Source organism: Papio anubis, chromosome 12, assembly GCF_008728515.1.
Source record: "Papio anubis isolate 15944 chromosome 12, Panubis1.0, whole genome shotgun sequence".
Taxonomy (NCBI): Eukaryota; Metazoa; Chordata; class Mammalia; order Primates; family Cercopithecidae; genus Papio; species Papio anubis.
Window position 1 is genome coordinate 19,914,689 of NC_044987.1, and position 15,625 is coordinate 19,930,313.

The window sequence follows — 15,625 nt, forward strand, 5'->3', positions numbered from 1 at the left end:
CCAAGTGTATCCTTGATTTCCAGAAGTTGTGATTGTTTTTTATTTATACTATTTCACTGAAGAATTTTCCTTTCATATTCTGTATCATGTTTTTAATTTAAGTTGGACTTCACCTTTCTCTGGTGCCTCTTTGATTAGCTTAATAATTGACATTCTAAATTATTTTTCTTACAATTCAGAGATTTCTTCTTGGTTTAGATCCATTGGTGGTAAACTAGTATGATCTTTTGTGGGAGTTAAAGAATCTTGTTTTGTCGTATTATGAGAATTGGTTTTTGGGTTTCTTCTCATTTGGGTAGACATGTCAGAGGGAAGATCTGGGATTCAAGGGCTGCTATTCAGATTCTTTAGTCCCACAGGGTGCTCCCTTGATGTGGTTTAATCGTCCTTCCCCTAGGAATGGGGCTTCCTGAGAGCCAAACTGTAGTGATTGTTTTTGCTCTTCTGAGTCTCACTACCCAGTGGAGCTACTGGTCTCTGGGTTGGTACTGGAGAATGTCTGCAAAGAATCCTGTGATGTGACCCATCTTCAGGTCTTGCAGCCTTGGATACCAGCACCTGCTCCAGCGGAGTTACCAGGGGGGTGAAGTGGACTCTGTGAGGGTCCTTGGTTGTGTTTTTGTTTAGTGTGCTGGTTTTGTGTTGGTTGGCCTCCAGCCAGGAGGTGGCACTTTCAAGAGCACATCAGCATCCTATAGGCAGGATGCAAACTTGTCCTAGGGACACAGTTTTTCAGCATCTCAGAGAGGCTGCAGTGGTGATCCTGTTCATTCAAAGGGTCTATGGATTCTCCTGACTTTCCTGGTATGTTCCTGTGGTAGTTACTGGAGCAAAAGTTCATGATGTGAGTCTCCACATGCTGCTCCATCTGTCCAAGTGGGAGCTGCAAGCTAGTCGTGCCTCCTATCCACCATCTTAATCCAAGAAACTACGTAACACTTTGACTGTTCAAATAATTTTCAAAAACATCCCCTCATCTAAACCTATAATAAATTAGACATGATTAGCTTATTTAATTATACCAATTAAATCTCTTCTATCTTTATATCTACTCAATCTTGGTAACTATATCCTCATTTTATTTTGGGATTGCCTATTTGTTATCAGCACTGAAGTCAGTGGATCTGCATGAATCTGGAAAATTGCAACACCAGCTTGCTGTGGATTTGGATAGGAACATCAACATCCAGTGGCAAAAACATTGTTATCCCTTGGTAGGATCAATGACCTATTCAGTCAAAGAGATGGAGTACCTCACCCGTGCCATTGACAGAACTGGAGGAGAAAAAAATACTGTCATTGTTATTTCCCTGGGCCAGCATTTCAGACCCTTTCCCATTGATGTTTTTATCCGAAGGGCCCTCAATGTCCACAAAGCCATTAAGCGTCTTCTTCTGAGAAGCCCAGACACTATGGTTATCATCAAAACAGAAAACATCAGGGAGATGTACAATGATGCAGAAAGATTTAGTGACTTTCATGGTTACATTCAGTATCTCATCATAAAGGACATTTTCCAGGATCTTAATGTGAGTATCATTGATGCCTGGGATATAACAATTGCATATGGCACAAATGATGTACACCCACCTCAACATGTAGTAGGAAATCAGATTAATATATTGCTAAACTATATTTGTTAAATAACACAAAAGTCTGAAATTCATTCACTTAAGTAAAAAAATTTATTGACTGTCTACTAGCAGGCCAGATGCTGTTTGGCTCTGAATTCCCACCTAGCAAGAGCAGAGAATCTACATTATGGCTGATCCATAAGCCACCAATTCAGCTAAATGAGATGTTTTTAATCTGGGCTTTCACTTAAAAGTAAAACTAAAAATACTCATGAAAAGAGCCTACCCTTCTTGATCAGAGCCATACTACTCTTCACCAATGGGAAGTCAAGATACCTATGGGTAAAAGTTCTCTCTGATGCATGAAAATTCAGAGTGATAAAGTAATTTTAAAATAAATATTTGGAGAAAGCAGTCCTGTTTGTTTATTTCTATCACTAAAGACAAGCTCTAGATGAATTTCCAAGTCAGAAGAGAAGTCTTGTGAGGCAATTCTCCCATAGTCATAGAGAGGATTCTAAGCAAGGACACGTGGGTCCTGAAAACCTCTAAATTTTGTCTCTCTGTAGGAACTCCTGATACTAGGCTCTAATCTGATTCTATAGTATTTTTCATCCAGGTTTATAGGATAACACAGGTAAAAGCACAGGGCATTAGAATTCAGGAAGTTTGTCTTTAGTCTTGTTGCTGTTGATCATTTGAAGACTTTGGAGGGTTGGGTGCAGTGGCTCACACCTGTAATCCTAGCACTTTGTGTTGCAAGACAATCAACACAAAGACTGGAGAGGCCAAAAAAGGTTCAGAAGAGTTTATTAAATTAAGGTGATCACCGGCTCAGCCAGACATACGTCCAGAAAGTCTGAGCCCTGACCAAAGGGCTTTTCCTACTTTTAAACACCTTCAGGCAGGAACCACGTGAGGCAGGAAGTGAGTTACAGAAGCAAGAAACAAAGGCAGCATTACAACATTTCTTACATCTTGAGAGAAACAGGTCTTTCAACCTAAACTTATCAGTCTTGTGACCCTGCAGCCATACAGGAAGGTAAGCAGGAACTCTCTGGGCCTGTAATAAACTTTGAGGAATGTGCAGTTGGGGAGTATAGATAAGGTCCACTGTCCACAGAGAGAAGACAGGCTGTTAATATTCCCTTTTAACTTGAGTGTGGGGTTGGGGGGGTCACCCTTTGCAGCAGCTTTAAGAGGATTTTAAAATTGCTAATACTACTATTATTAGGTTGTAGTTGATTCCATTAATTCCTTCTTCATTTGGAGGCTGAGGTGGAAGGGTCACTTGAGTCCAGGGGTTTGAGGCTGCAGTGACACACCCCTACACTACAGCCAGAGTGACAGCGTAAGACCCAGCCTCAAAAAACAACAACAAAAGACTGGATAAGTAACTTCAGCTCTCTGGCCTTCATGTGGTACTTTGGGTACTACCTTGAGGGGCAGGAGTCAGGAGAGGTACCCCATGGGGCAGAGTACTAGTTCCAATACTACTGCTTCAGCCAGAATATCAGTCACTCTTACCTATATGTATATGGAATCCTGGGTCAGCTTTTTGTTTGAAAAAATTCCACGGCTTAAAATATGTTTGAGAGCTGCTATTGTCTGAAAACGATTATGTAGATAATCAATAACAATGGTTCCTATAATCTACACATGTAGGTTAACATTTTAATCACTCTCATTTGCGTTTTAATAGGCCTTCCCAAGATTTGATCAAAAAAGAGGGTTGGATATAAGAATTTCAGTTGAAGAGAGCAATGTGATTATTGTCAAGCAGTTTGGTACCATATTGTTCCTTAATTTTGTACTCTTCACCGTGCCCCAGATACTACTGGGCCCCTGACTGAATAGAGAGAATGGCAAGAGTAGCTGCATCTGGAAAAAAACAATTACAATAGGGCAGCTTAAATATGTTTATCCAGGTTTTTTCAGGGGGGCAGGAGACAATACATTTTCTATTTATTTGCCAATAATCACAGTTCATAGTTCAATGCCCCATATACACTCAGATGGTCAAAATTTTTTTAAAAATCCCTACCATATGCTAGGAATTGTTCTAGTCTTTAGGTATACAGTCATCAAAAAGACAAAGATATCTCACCATCGAAGACTTTATATTCCAATAAAGGAAAAAGATAATAAACAAAAAAGACATAAAATGATTCCATAATTCATGATAAAGTCATATGAACAAAGCATATCACATCAGTGATAGTGTAATGGCATGGTGGTGATGGAGGTGACTAGATGTTTAGAAAAGTATCTCAGAAGAGAAGCATTGTAAGCAGGATAAAAAAGATAAAAAAAGGAGGCAGTCACGAGACAAAATGGAGGAAGACAGAGGCTTGAGAAGTTAGAGACATAAGCAGGAGCTAGATCTTATGTGGCCTTATTACCTATGGCAAGGAGTTTAAATTTTATCCTAATTACAATGGGTGGGTAGTTGAGGGAGGAAGGAAAGGGAGACGGAAAATAAGAAAGAGGGAATGAAAGAGAATAAGAGAGTGAAGAAAAGAGGGGGAAATAAAGGGAGGGGGAAGCAGTACCTTAACTCAAGCATCACTAGGGACTACTACAGCTGCTAAGATAAGAATGACCAAGGGTTGTGAAGCTCCAAGAATGGTAAAACAGCACCTGCTTTCTTTTATTAATACAGTGATTTTCCACTACCCCTTTCTACTTGAGGTAAGGATGGATAAAAGGCATTGAAGATCTTGCAAAAGGGGCAGAATGTTTAAAGGGAACATAGAGCACTATAAATTTAGCACAGAAACTGAAATTTGAATGTGACCCAAAGATTTTTTTTAAGAAAAGGAAAAGAAGATATATATTTGTAATATGTGAACTCTAAGAGGGAATGTAAGCTCAGATAGAAAGTTACATTCAGAATGATGATTCTCAGAAGTTAGCACTTTCTAGCAGCAATCCATAAAGGTTTGATGGTTCTTCTGAAAACCAAACCAACATACATACAGAGTTAGCTGTGGCAATGTCTGTGTGATGTTTTGTATGTTTATTTCCTGTCTGAGATGATTGGCCAGTATATATATATGGCAAGTACAAGTTGCTCTTCCAACAGAGGGAAAAAGTAAAAATGACTGACATACAGCCCTTGGAGCTGAATGGATTCTTCAATATTTTGGATAAATACTCCACAAAGAAAAAAAAAATTGTAAAAATGTCCAAGGGAAACTATTAACAAGAGGCAAGCATATTAAAGAATATACTGAAAAGAAACTGACAAGGTGAGGTATTTTTTTTCAAGAGAGGGTATTTAAGAAGATAAAAAGTATATTCTAAGTACCAGTTTGTGTTGAATTCTTGCAGTTATAATCTTTCCCATCATTGTAACTAACAGTCTGGGTCCAATGAGGAGGTAGAAACCACCCAGTGGGCCAAACAGGGGAAGTTTGATATAAAGAATTACTAAACGCTGATAAATGAGTGACTATCAGATAAAAGAAATCTCTATGTGGTATGCCTAAGGCTGAGGGACGGTGTCCAAAAGGAACTTGGAAGAAGGTCCCTCCCCAAGGCTGCGGTTCAGCCTTATTGGGAAATGTATAACAGAGAAGATCGTGGGTTTTCCCAGGCTAGAGCTGGTCTGCAGTTGCTGGACAAGCAGAAGGGAATCCTCCGTAGTCCAGGCAGGGTGCAGGCAACCAGGAACCAGGGGTGTGGACAAGTGGGTGAGGGCCCAGGACAAAGATGAGCTGTGCAGGGGGCCTGCATGGGGAATCGAGTGCCCATGCAAGCAGTAGGCCTTCACAGACAGGGAGTGCTGGGGTGCTGTAGCTAATGTGGAAGGCCAGGAAAGGTTATTGCCAGGCCAGGATAAGGCTGCAAGGTTGCCAAAAGATTGCTTATTCTGGGAACATGGCTGGGGAAGAGCCCCACTGGATGGCCCCATACCAAAAACACTAGCCTACTGCACCGCCACCAGAAACAGCAGAAGAGTTCCTTCTTTCTGCAATGCCCCTCCAAAGTCCACTGCTGAGAAAGGTTAGCAATGTGCTCACTATACAGGAGGGTGCTCAAGGGAATTCTGTCCATGATTGCAGAGAATGTATAGAAGGCCACATTTGGAGTCAAGAGGCAATAAATCATTAACTGACAGAGTCACCAACCCAATCCTTTCTACTGGGTCATTTCTTTAGGAAACAAATAGACTGCTCTCTAATAGTTTGCATCTTAGAAAAGAAAACATAAATTTAAATATATATATGTGTGTGTATAGAGAATATAAATATTCTCCATGTGTGTGCAAATATGCTATATACACAGAGATAGAGAGAGAGACAGAGAGAGAGAGAGAGAGAGAGATCCCCTGATACTGTATGTTTCTCTTGAGGTATGGCCACATATCTTCTCCCCTTTTCATAAAACCTTCTTGAAAACATGGTCTATATGTTTTTGTCCTTGCTACCTCCTATTGTCTGTTACAACACATTCCAGTTGGGCTTACGTTCTAAATCACTCCTGCCAAGGGTACTAATGGCCTTTGTGTTGTCAAATCCAATGGCTACTTCTTTGTCTTCATCTAACTCAGTCTCTCAGTAGTGTTTGACCCAATTGACTGTGCCTTCTTTATTCACTCACTCACTTTCCTCTGTTTCTGTGCCACAAATTTCTCTGTGTTTTCCTCCTGCTTCCTTGGTCACTCCTTCCCATTTTCCTTGGCCAATCCCCACTCTGCTGCTTGGCCTCTAAACTTGGAGTACCCTGGGGTTCATTCCTAGGCATCTACTTTGCTCTATCTATATGCTAATTTGCGGTGATATCCACTCCCTGGCTTAAATACCACCTCTGATTTCCGTAACTTCTAGGTATTTGTCTCCAGCTCTGATTTCTCCATTGCGCTTAAGACTTGAATATCTAATTGCCTACTTAATTTCCCATTTACCTATCTAAGAGACATCTCAAACTCAGTATGATCAACAGCAGAACTCTTGATTTATATTCCAAAATGCATTTGTCCCTAGTTTTCTCCAGTTCAGAAATGTTTCCAAGATTCATACAGGCAGTCATAAATTGTCCTTGATTCATCTACTTCTCTCATTCCTCTCAAAGTTCTGCCATTTTAGAATATATGGCACCCTTTCTCCCTTTCTCTATCACTATTGCTACCATCTTAGTTCAAACTATGCCTGCCCCTTTCCTGTACTCAGGCATAACTGACTGAATATATGTGGAGAATCTTTCTCCTCTTCTCTATCACCATTGCTGATACCATCTTAGTCTAAACTATGTCACCTCTTTCCTGTACTCAGGCAATAACTGATCGAATATATGTGGAGAATCTTTCTCCTCTTCTCTATCACCATTGCTACCATCTTAGTCTAAACTATGTCACCTCTTTCCTGTACTCAGGCAATAACTGATCTTTTGCTCATAATCTTGAAACTTCTACAACCCGTTCTTCACCCAGTAGCCAGACTGAGCTTTTTAAACTGTAAATGAGATCCATTTGACATCCCTAGATAAAATCCTGTAATGGTTTCCAAACTCCTTTCCATGATCTATAAGGATGAGTCTTTCTTGTCACTTAAATTTCAGATAAGTTTTCCTGACCACACAATCTAAAACTAGATCACTCCATCTCCCTATTATTCTTAATTACTTCACTGTTTCCTTTTCATGAGTGTATGTGTCACTATCCAAAAAATCTCATTAATCTAGTTGTATATATTATTTTTACCTGTTCTACTCACAGTAAACTCTAGGTTCTCTAACAGTAAGGACCGTGTATTTGTTCACTAGGTGCCTTGTTCACAGCACCAGGAATTATGTCTAGTATATGTTAAAGATTCAGTCTATAGCTAACAAACAAAATACAATGATTCATTTTACATTTGCCAGGGAGTAAGTGGAATGTAACAAGCACCTATTTAAACAGATGGTTTTGTGTAAAAAGGGCTTTTTTACACAAATAAAGACATGTTCTCTGCTAGGAGAATATATCCAAAATATGACAGAGAGGCCCCAAAGTTCATCAAGCCTGCAAAAGTGCCCCACAAAAAAGAATTCTCAATCACCCACCAGTTCTCTGCATGGTGTCCACTGACAATGTGTTCTCTTGTTTGGAGTTGTCGCGAGACTTCAGATTTTCTGAGGAAAGCCTATCCATAGAGTCACTTGGGGTATTTTTACACTATGACTTCAAGGACCACAGCTGTTTCAGAACTAAGGGGTTTTCCATTCCCAAGGGTCACCAGTAACCCGGAGAGAGAAGGAATCTCAAAGAATACCTGAGAAACACCCAGTTAACAAAGGCTGTGGAATTATCTAATTGTCATCTAACTGTTGCCTCTTCAAATCCACACCCCAAGATAAGCCAATTGACAAGGAAAACAGACTGATGAAAATACATGTGTTCACAGACAAGAAACAAACAAGTTTTACACAGCCACAAGAGCCAGTTAAGAACTCACAGGTACTTTTCCAGCCGCCCAGATAGGAGAGATCATTAAAACAGGTGCAAAAGCAAAACTATGGAGACTGCCCTTCTCTATCTCTAATCTTGCCAGTGATCAGTGGAGGGCAGGGAAGAAGAAAGCAAAAGAAATTAGAAAGGCTGTGTCTGCCGAGGGGTTCTCCCAAGTCAGAGAAAGAGAAGAAAAGGGAGAGAGCTCAGAAGAAAGTGTAGGAAACAAAAAAAAACCTGATAGTGAGAGCCTCTCTTAATGACAAGGATAGGCTGGTTTTGATGGTGAGACAGCATCAAGATAAAATATTTCTCTAATAACCGACCAGCAAAAGTCCCCAGTGCTCTGTGGGAAGCAAGCACGGATACAGTCACTCAACTTAACATCTAGTTGGAGAGAGGAAGAAGGACATCAAAAATACCTGTTTACAGCTGATATTTCTTTGCCTTGTTTTATGTATGACATTGTTTGGGTGGGAAATGTATGAATATGTCACAGGAATTCAAAATATGGGAGAGATCATTGTGGTCTAGAGTCACGCTGGAAAGTTTCCTGTAGAGATTGCCCCTGAGTCGGGGATTCACTGACTATAGAGTCTAGATTGGTGCAGGGGCAGGCCATCCCAGGTGGGCAGCAGGATAAGCCATAAACAAAGCTAGAAAAGCAGGAAGAATTCCTTTTTAATTTGTATCTTTGAATATGTGTGTATCCATGTATTGTGCTTTGTATGTGTATTTTTAATTTACATAAAAATGTTGTGATAAAGATTTATAATGTTTCTTTCTTTCTTCACTTAGAGCTGTTTTAACGAGCCCTTCATGTTACAGATAAATCTAGTGAGTTGCATCTATCTGCTGGATAGTGTCCCACAATACACATCCACTACTTGTTTCTTAACCATTTCATAGTAATACATATTAAAGTCTATTTAATTCCCTACAACTACACCTATATATATAATCAACTGAAGACAAACTTTGTATGTGATTCTTTATGGACCTGACTGAGAAGTCCTCTGTGATGTATCCAGATTGAATTGCTTGGACATAGGGCATAGATAAACACAAACTAACAAAAATATTGTCATTCTGCTTTCAAAATGATCATGTTAATTTGGACTCTTACATAGTACAACAGAGTTATGTATAAATATCCAATCTATATTATCACCTAGTTCAGCTGAAGTCAGTAACAGGAGGATTGTTTAGCTTTAGAAAATATACTAATGTAATGTATCATATTTAAACATAAAAGTTTAAAAATTCATATAATTACCTCAATGAATCAGAAAAGGCCTTTGTCAATAACTCAACTTCCATTAGTAATAGAAACACTTCACAAACTCTTTCTTAAAAGAGAACTTCCTCAATCTAATAAAAGGCATTAAGAAAAGCAAATATCATAAATCCAACATCATATATTTAATCACACGTAGTAAAACGTTGAAACTAGCAATGAAAACAAGGCAAACGTATTCAATATGGCCACTTCTAATCATCTTTGTTCTCTATGTGTGCCTATATAAAAGCACTATTAAAATGAAACACTTATATTTCTACATATCAGCCACAAACATTTGTTTGGAAAATGAAAAAAAATAAAAACATATAGAACGTGCATATATATGTGTGTATATACATACACACATAAACACATATACATAGATGGGTGTATAGTTTATATTTATAATTATAAATACAATTTGTGTTCCCCAAAATAGCAGACTCGCTTATAATCTCCTTTTGAGAGCAACTAGAAAAGCTAGAGAATGTTATATTTGATCTGTTAAGCATCACAGAGCAACTGGGGCAGTGAGAAGTTGAGAGATCTAGAATCTAGAGAGAAAGCAAGAGAGGAACAAAGGGCAGTTAGGGAAATAGAAGGAAAATTAGGTAACATATTCAAAGTGCTGATGCTCTTAACCACCAAAAACAAAAACAAATAAATAACACTTGTCAATCTAGAATTGTATAGCCAGCAAAAGTAACCCTCAAAATGAAAGCAAAATAAGATTTTTTAAAATGTAACCTTGAGAATTTGTCACTAGAAGATGTCTTACAGAATATTAAAGATAGTTCTTGAAGCAGGAGATAAATTCTCCCAAATGACAGTAGAGAAAGGCAAAGAAGAATGAAAAAGAAGGAAACTAAATGTACAAATCTAAATGAACAAGGATTTTATATATATATATACACACACATATATATAATAATATATAATATATTGTGGTGTTTTAAATATTCCTAGAATTAAACCAGTCAGTGGTGAGTGCCTATAGTCCCAGCTACATGGGAGGCTAAGGTAGGAGGATCACTTGAGCCCAGGAGTTCCAGTCCAACCTAGGCAACATATTTCTTTTCCATCTCTAAAAGAAATAAAATAAAATAAAATAAAATAAATAGTTCTAGAACTAAAATGCCTGACAATAGCAAGAAAATGTGAAGGAGTTAAATGTAAATGGAGTACAGTTTTCTAAGGTCCCTCATTTCCTAATGATTAGTAAAAGTACCAATTTATATTAGACTTCATTAAGTCAAAGATGCATATTGAAATTTCCAAAATAGAGTAGAAATTGTTAAAGTAGTTTGTATAACAAGCTAAATGAGAGTGGAAATAGAATAATTTTAGAATTTTTGATTAATACACAAGAAGTCAAAAAGGGGCCGGGCATGGTAGCTCACGCCTGTAATCCCAGAACTTTGGGAGGCCGAGGCACGCAGATTATTTGAGGTCAGGAGTTCGAGACGAGCCTGGCCAACATGGTGAAACCCTAGCTCTACTAAAACTACAAAAAAATTGGCCAGGTATGATGGCTCATGTCTGTAATCCCAGCTACTCAGGAGGCTGAGGCACTATAATCACTTGAACTGGGAGACAGAGGTTGCAGTGAGCCAAGATAGCGCCACTGCACTCCAACTTGGGCAACAGAGTGAGACTCTGTCTCAAAAAAAGTCAAAAAGGGAGAAAATGGAATAGAGAAGTTGGGACAAATAAAAACCAAATAGTAAGATAAAATTACATAGATATATCAATGACAATATGAAATATAAATGGACTAGGAAGTTCCAGCTGCAAAAAAATGGCAGAGTGGCTTAGATGAGACTAATATTTCTCATAGAACAGTATTAAACTCTGGAAAAAATACATTTTAAAAAATGATATGAAAGCACTAGAAAAAGGCCAACAACTGGCAGAAACTGGAGCAAATTTGACACTTAAAAGTAGCAAATTATGCTGCCTGGGAGCCAGCTTTAAGGACTCTTATCCTGACAATATACCTCAGCGTATATTGTGCAAAGCAACTTGAATTCAAGGAGAAAACTGCAGACTTGCAGCCTGGAGATGTCATAGGATGGAGTTCAAGGCAATTGACCAGGGAAATTCCAGGAGAAAGGCCTTAGAAACAGCAGCCCCCAAATCTACTCTCAAATCTTTGACTGATCCCTGAGCTCTGTGTACCCAAGGAAGACTCCACAAAGTGTAGCACAGAACAACAGATGGATGAGTGGAGATTTCATCTGTTGCTCACTGAAGGAGGAAACAGAGTTTGTAGGTTTCGAGTTCCAGTAAAAGAGAGGAGTGTGGTAAAAAGCCCAGGCTTTTCAAGACCCACCCTAAAGTACATAAAACCAAGTCTCCATAAATTCAAACCGAGAGGTATAAACTGTTTTCATGAATTGGAAAACTCAATATTGTTACTACAGCAATTCTCCCCAAATTTACCTACAGATTAAGAGCAATAAATTCCAGTAGGCTTTTTATAGAGTTGTCAAAAGTTAAACATTTACTTACTATATGGCCCTGTTATTCCACCCTTGGGTATTTACCAAAAAGAAATTAAAACATTTGTCCATATGGAGAACCATATATGAATATTCAGAGCAGCTCTGTTCACAATAGCCCCAATCTTGAAACAACCCAAATATTTATCCAATGAGGAATAGATAAAATATTATGAGATATTGCTCAATAATGAAAAGGAACAAACTACTGATTAATGCAACATCGATGAATCTTCAAAAACATAATCCTAAATCCAAGAAGCCAGATACAAAAGAGTGCATTCTACATAGTTCTATTGATGTGAAGCTCTAGAAAAACAAATCTAATCTGTAGTGTCAGAAACTAAATCCGTGATTGTCCAGGGCCAGAAACACGTTAGGCATGGGCAGAAGGGCATGCACAGGAGGAGGACAGAATTGACTAAGAAATGGAACTTTGGGGTGGTAGTAATATTCTACTTATTGATTGTGGTGGGTACACTGGTGTCTACATTTGCCAACATTCATACAACACTGCGCTTAAAACGCATGTATTCTTGGCTGGGTGCGGTGGCTCACGCCTATAATTCCAGCACTTTGGGAGGCCAAGGAGGGCAGATCACAAGGTCAGGAAATTGAGACCATCCTGGCCAACATGGTGAAATCCCGTCTCTACTAAAATACAAAAAATTAGCCGGGCATGGTGACACGTGCCTGGAGTCCCAGCTACTCAGGAGACTGAGGCAGGAGAATCACTTGAACCCGGGAGGCATAGGTTGCAGTGAGCCGAGATCTCACCACTGCACTCCAGCCTGGGCAACAGGGCAAGACTCCATCTCAAAATAATAATAATAATAATAATAATAATAATGTATTCTTATTACATGTAAATTATACCTCAGTAATGCTATAAAAACAAAGCTGAAATAATTCCCAGTTAATGCCCCAGCAATACCTATACCAGACTGCAACAGTGATGACAAAAAAAGAACCACAAATCGAAGAGATACTTAATAGATTAATAGGTAGATGTAGACAGGCTGGACTGCCATCAAAAAAAAAAAAGGACTCCCAAAATGCAATGACTTAAATAAGAAAACAAGATAGGGATTTATGTCTCATGTAACCATCTAGTTAGGGTGTGCACCTTGAAGCCAGACATCAAGCTCTGCTATCCTCTGCCAGTGGTCTTATTCTAGGGTTGGCAGGCCCACAAATGGGCCCATGGACAGAATTTAGGAGGCCTGTGAACCTGAGAGGGAAAAAAATTACATCTTTATTTTCACTAGCTTCTAAATGAAGTTTAGCAATCTCTTCAATGATGAATAGTGACAACAAATCACAGTAGTATTAGCAATGCCTGTGGCTTAGTCAAGCAAGTTGAAATCACAGATATTTTCATATCATAATACAGTTAATAAAGAATCTTGAAATATCACTCATAATTATTGCTTCGAAATTACTGTAACTATAAGACCTGGCTGCTAAATTTTGTTATTTAGTGTGTTAATAAAAAATTGCCATATGACTATATAACACATTAGGTTATTTAAAATGTTGATAATTGTACCTCAGTATAATTGGCCTTAGTTGTAACTCTATACATTTTATTTTATGCATTTGGAAAAGAGGTCATGGGACTGCAAAGGGCCCAAGTCACAAAGAATTTTTAAGAACCCCCTGTTCTGGGATATCGTCATCACCTCTGTGGTCTAAGCTAGGCTGCTGCCCCCTCTATTTTACACAAATAGGAAGAGGAAAGAGAACCTGGAGGAGGTATGACACACATGGCCTCTGCTTACGTACCAGAGAACTCAGTGTCCTGGCCACACTCAAATACAACCGCGGCCAGGAAAGGTTGTGTATCTCAGCTAACATATGCCCAGCTACAAGTTTTATTACAACTGATGAAAGAGACAACTAGCAGGCTCTGTACATGGATTCAATCCTGTCTGAGGATGACCATATAGAAGCTTAAGGAGAGGAGACACAGTGAGTCAAACACAGTGGCCAAGTTTCTGATTTGGGATACCATTCACAAAGACGGGGAGAAGAGGAAGCAGGAGACATTTGGAAGAAGAAAATTGGACAAGTTGACATTCCAATTGGACAAGTTGACTGAGATTCCTACGAGCAGGGGTATACTGACAAACCTGCTCTCCCAGAAAACAAAAACAAACATCCTGTTTACAGCCTTTGATGATTTCCATGACGCAAATGTACCCATCCTGGCCTATTTCAAGCTACCAAGATGATGTCACTGAATAAGCAGTTGGAAAGAAATGTGCATGAACAGGCTTTCATAAGCTAGCAAAGGCTGGGTTCAGCTCACCTCCACCAGTGAGGATTTCCAAGTGGAGACTTCTTAAAGACACTGGGATATGCAGAGCTCAAGCTGAGGAGTAGAATCCAAGTGAGACATTGATTTTGGAATAAATGAGATTATCTGGCCATAGGATTCTAAGAAAAATTCTGATTTGCAGTTACTTATGGCTTAGACAAATGTGATCTTGATTAAGGGTTCCAAGTAGAAAATAGATGCAAAAATAAGTATGGTATAGAGGATGGGGTTAATAAATTTCCAAAACTCTGCCATCAGTAAAATTCCTTCTGACAAAGAAGCTCTCTGGTCACTCTCAAAGGAGCCAACTCTAACCAAAGTTGGTAGTGCATCAGTGGAAATGTCAGACCAGGGATATGAACCACAGAACTGCTTGGCTGTCAGGACTGGAATCTTGTGACATATCAGCAATCCAAAGTAGGTGGATTCAACCTGAGGTGATTCTCCTCTCGAATGAGGGACTCTCTGAAGGAATCTCCTCTAGAATGTCTATCGGTCTAATGAAGGCACAGATGCATAAGGAGATACAACAGTGTAGCACATATTATTACAAAGATACGCATATGAGACTATAAGAGCACAAAGGAATAAATTATCAATGAAAACGATGGAGGAAAGAACAGTTGGCATTACTTTTTCCCTTGTAACATGTTTCTGGGTGTTAAGTCATAGTTGGAAAGTTTTTCCCGCTCAAAGATTATACAGGTATTCATCCACATTTTCTCATTTTTTTACTTGTAAAGTTACATTGTCTATAAATATCTGATCTACTTGGAATTTATCCTGTTGAATGGTATAAGATATCAATCTCATTTAACTTTTTCCATATGGCTCTCCGATTATCCTAATCCTCTTATTAAAAATTCCATCCTATATCCTCACTGATTTTTAGTGCGACCTCCATAGCATACTAAACATGTATATATAATGAGGTCTATTTCTGATTTTCAATTCTGTTACATTGTCTTTTTATTCATGCATCAATACCATCCTACTTTAATTATAAAGATTTTTACAAGTAAGTTTTAATATCTAGTAGAATTAATCCTACCCACACCCAACACTTTTGGCTTTTCTATTCCCCATACATTTTGTAACTATTCTCTCTATCCTTTCAAGTGAGCTTTCTAACTGGCCTGTCTGGCCCAAAAGATAGTTAGGACATTGTTATTGTGATTGTATTAAATGTATAAGTTAACTTTGGAAGACTAAACAAGATCCTTATGATGTTTTTTCTATCCAAGGACATGGTTTTCTTTCTATTCATTCAATTTTGTTTTCTTCAGTAGTGTTTTGTGAGTTTTCCTCATATAAATCTTGGATACTTGTGCTAAATGTACACTTAAGTATTTTATTATCATTTTGCTGCCATATATTGGATTGTCCCTTCCATTTTAGCTTCTCTCTGTTTTTTGTCTATATACACAAAAGCTATTGATTTTTTTATATATTAATTTTATTTTCCACTATTTTACTAAATTATTTTATTATTTGTAGTCATTTCTCCATTGATACTTT

General features: G+C 38.4%; 1 protein-coding gene across 6 annotated transcripts in view; it reads left to right on the forward strand.

The window, feature by feature from the left end:
* The window catches only part of LOC101026151 (NXPE family member 4), a 103,750-nt gene that overhangs the window by 64,215 nt on the left and 23,910 nt on the right, over positions 1–15,625 (forward strand). For 4 of the 6 annotated variants that reach the window (XM_009187328.4, XM_009187329.4, XM_003910735.5 and 1 more), the window contains one exon: positions 1,108–1,988. The exons of the other annotated variants lie outside the window; for them this stretch is intronic. In XM_009187328.4, the coding sequence (XP_009185592.2) occupies positions 1,108–1,643 (536 nt within the window). In that variant the 3' untranslated portion in view covers positions 1,644–1,988. Of the gene's footprint in view, positions 1–1,107; positions 1,989–15,625 lie in introns of those variants that run through there. 6 annotated transcript variants of the gene reach the window in all.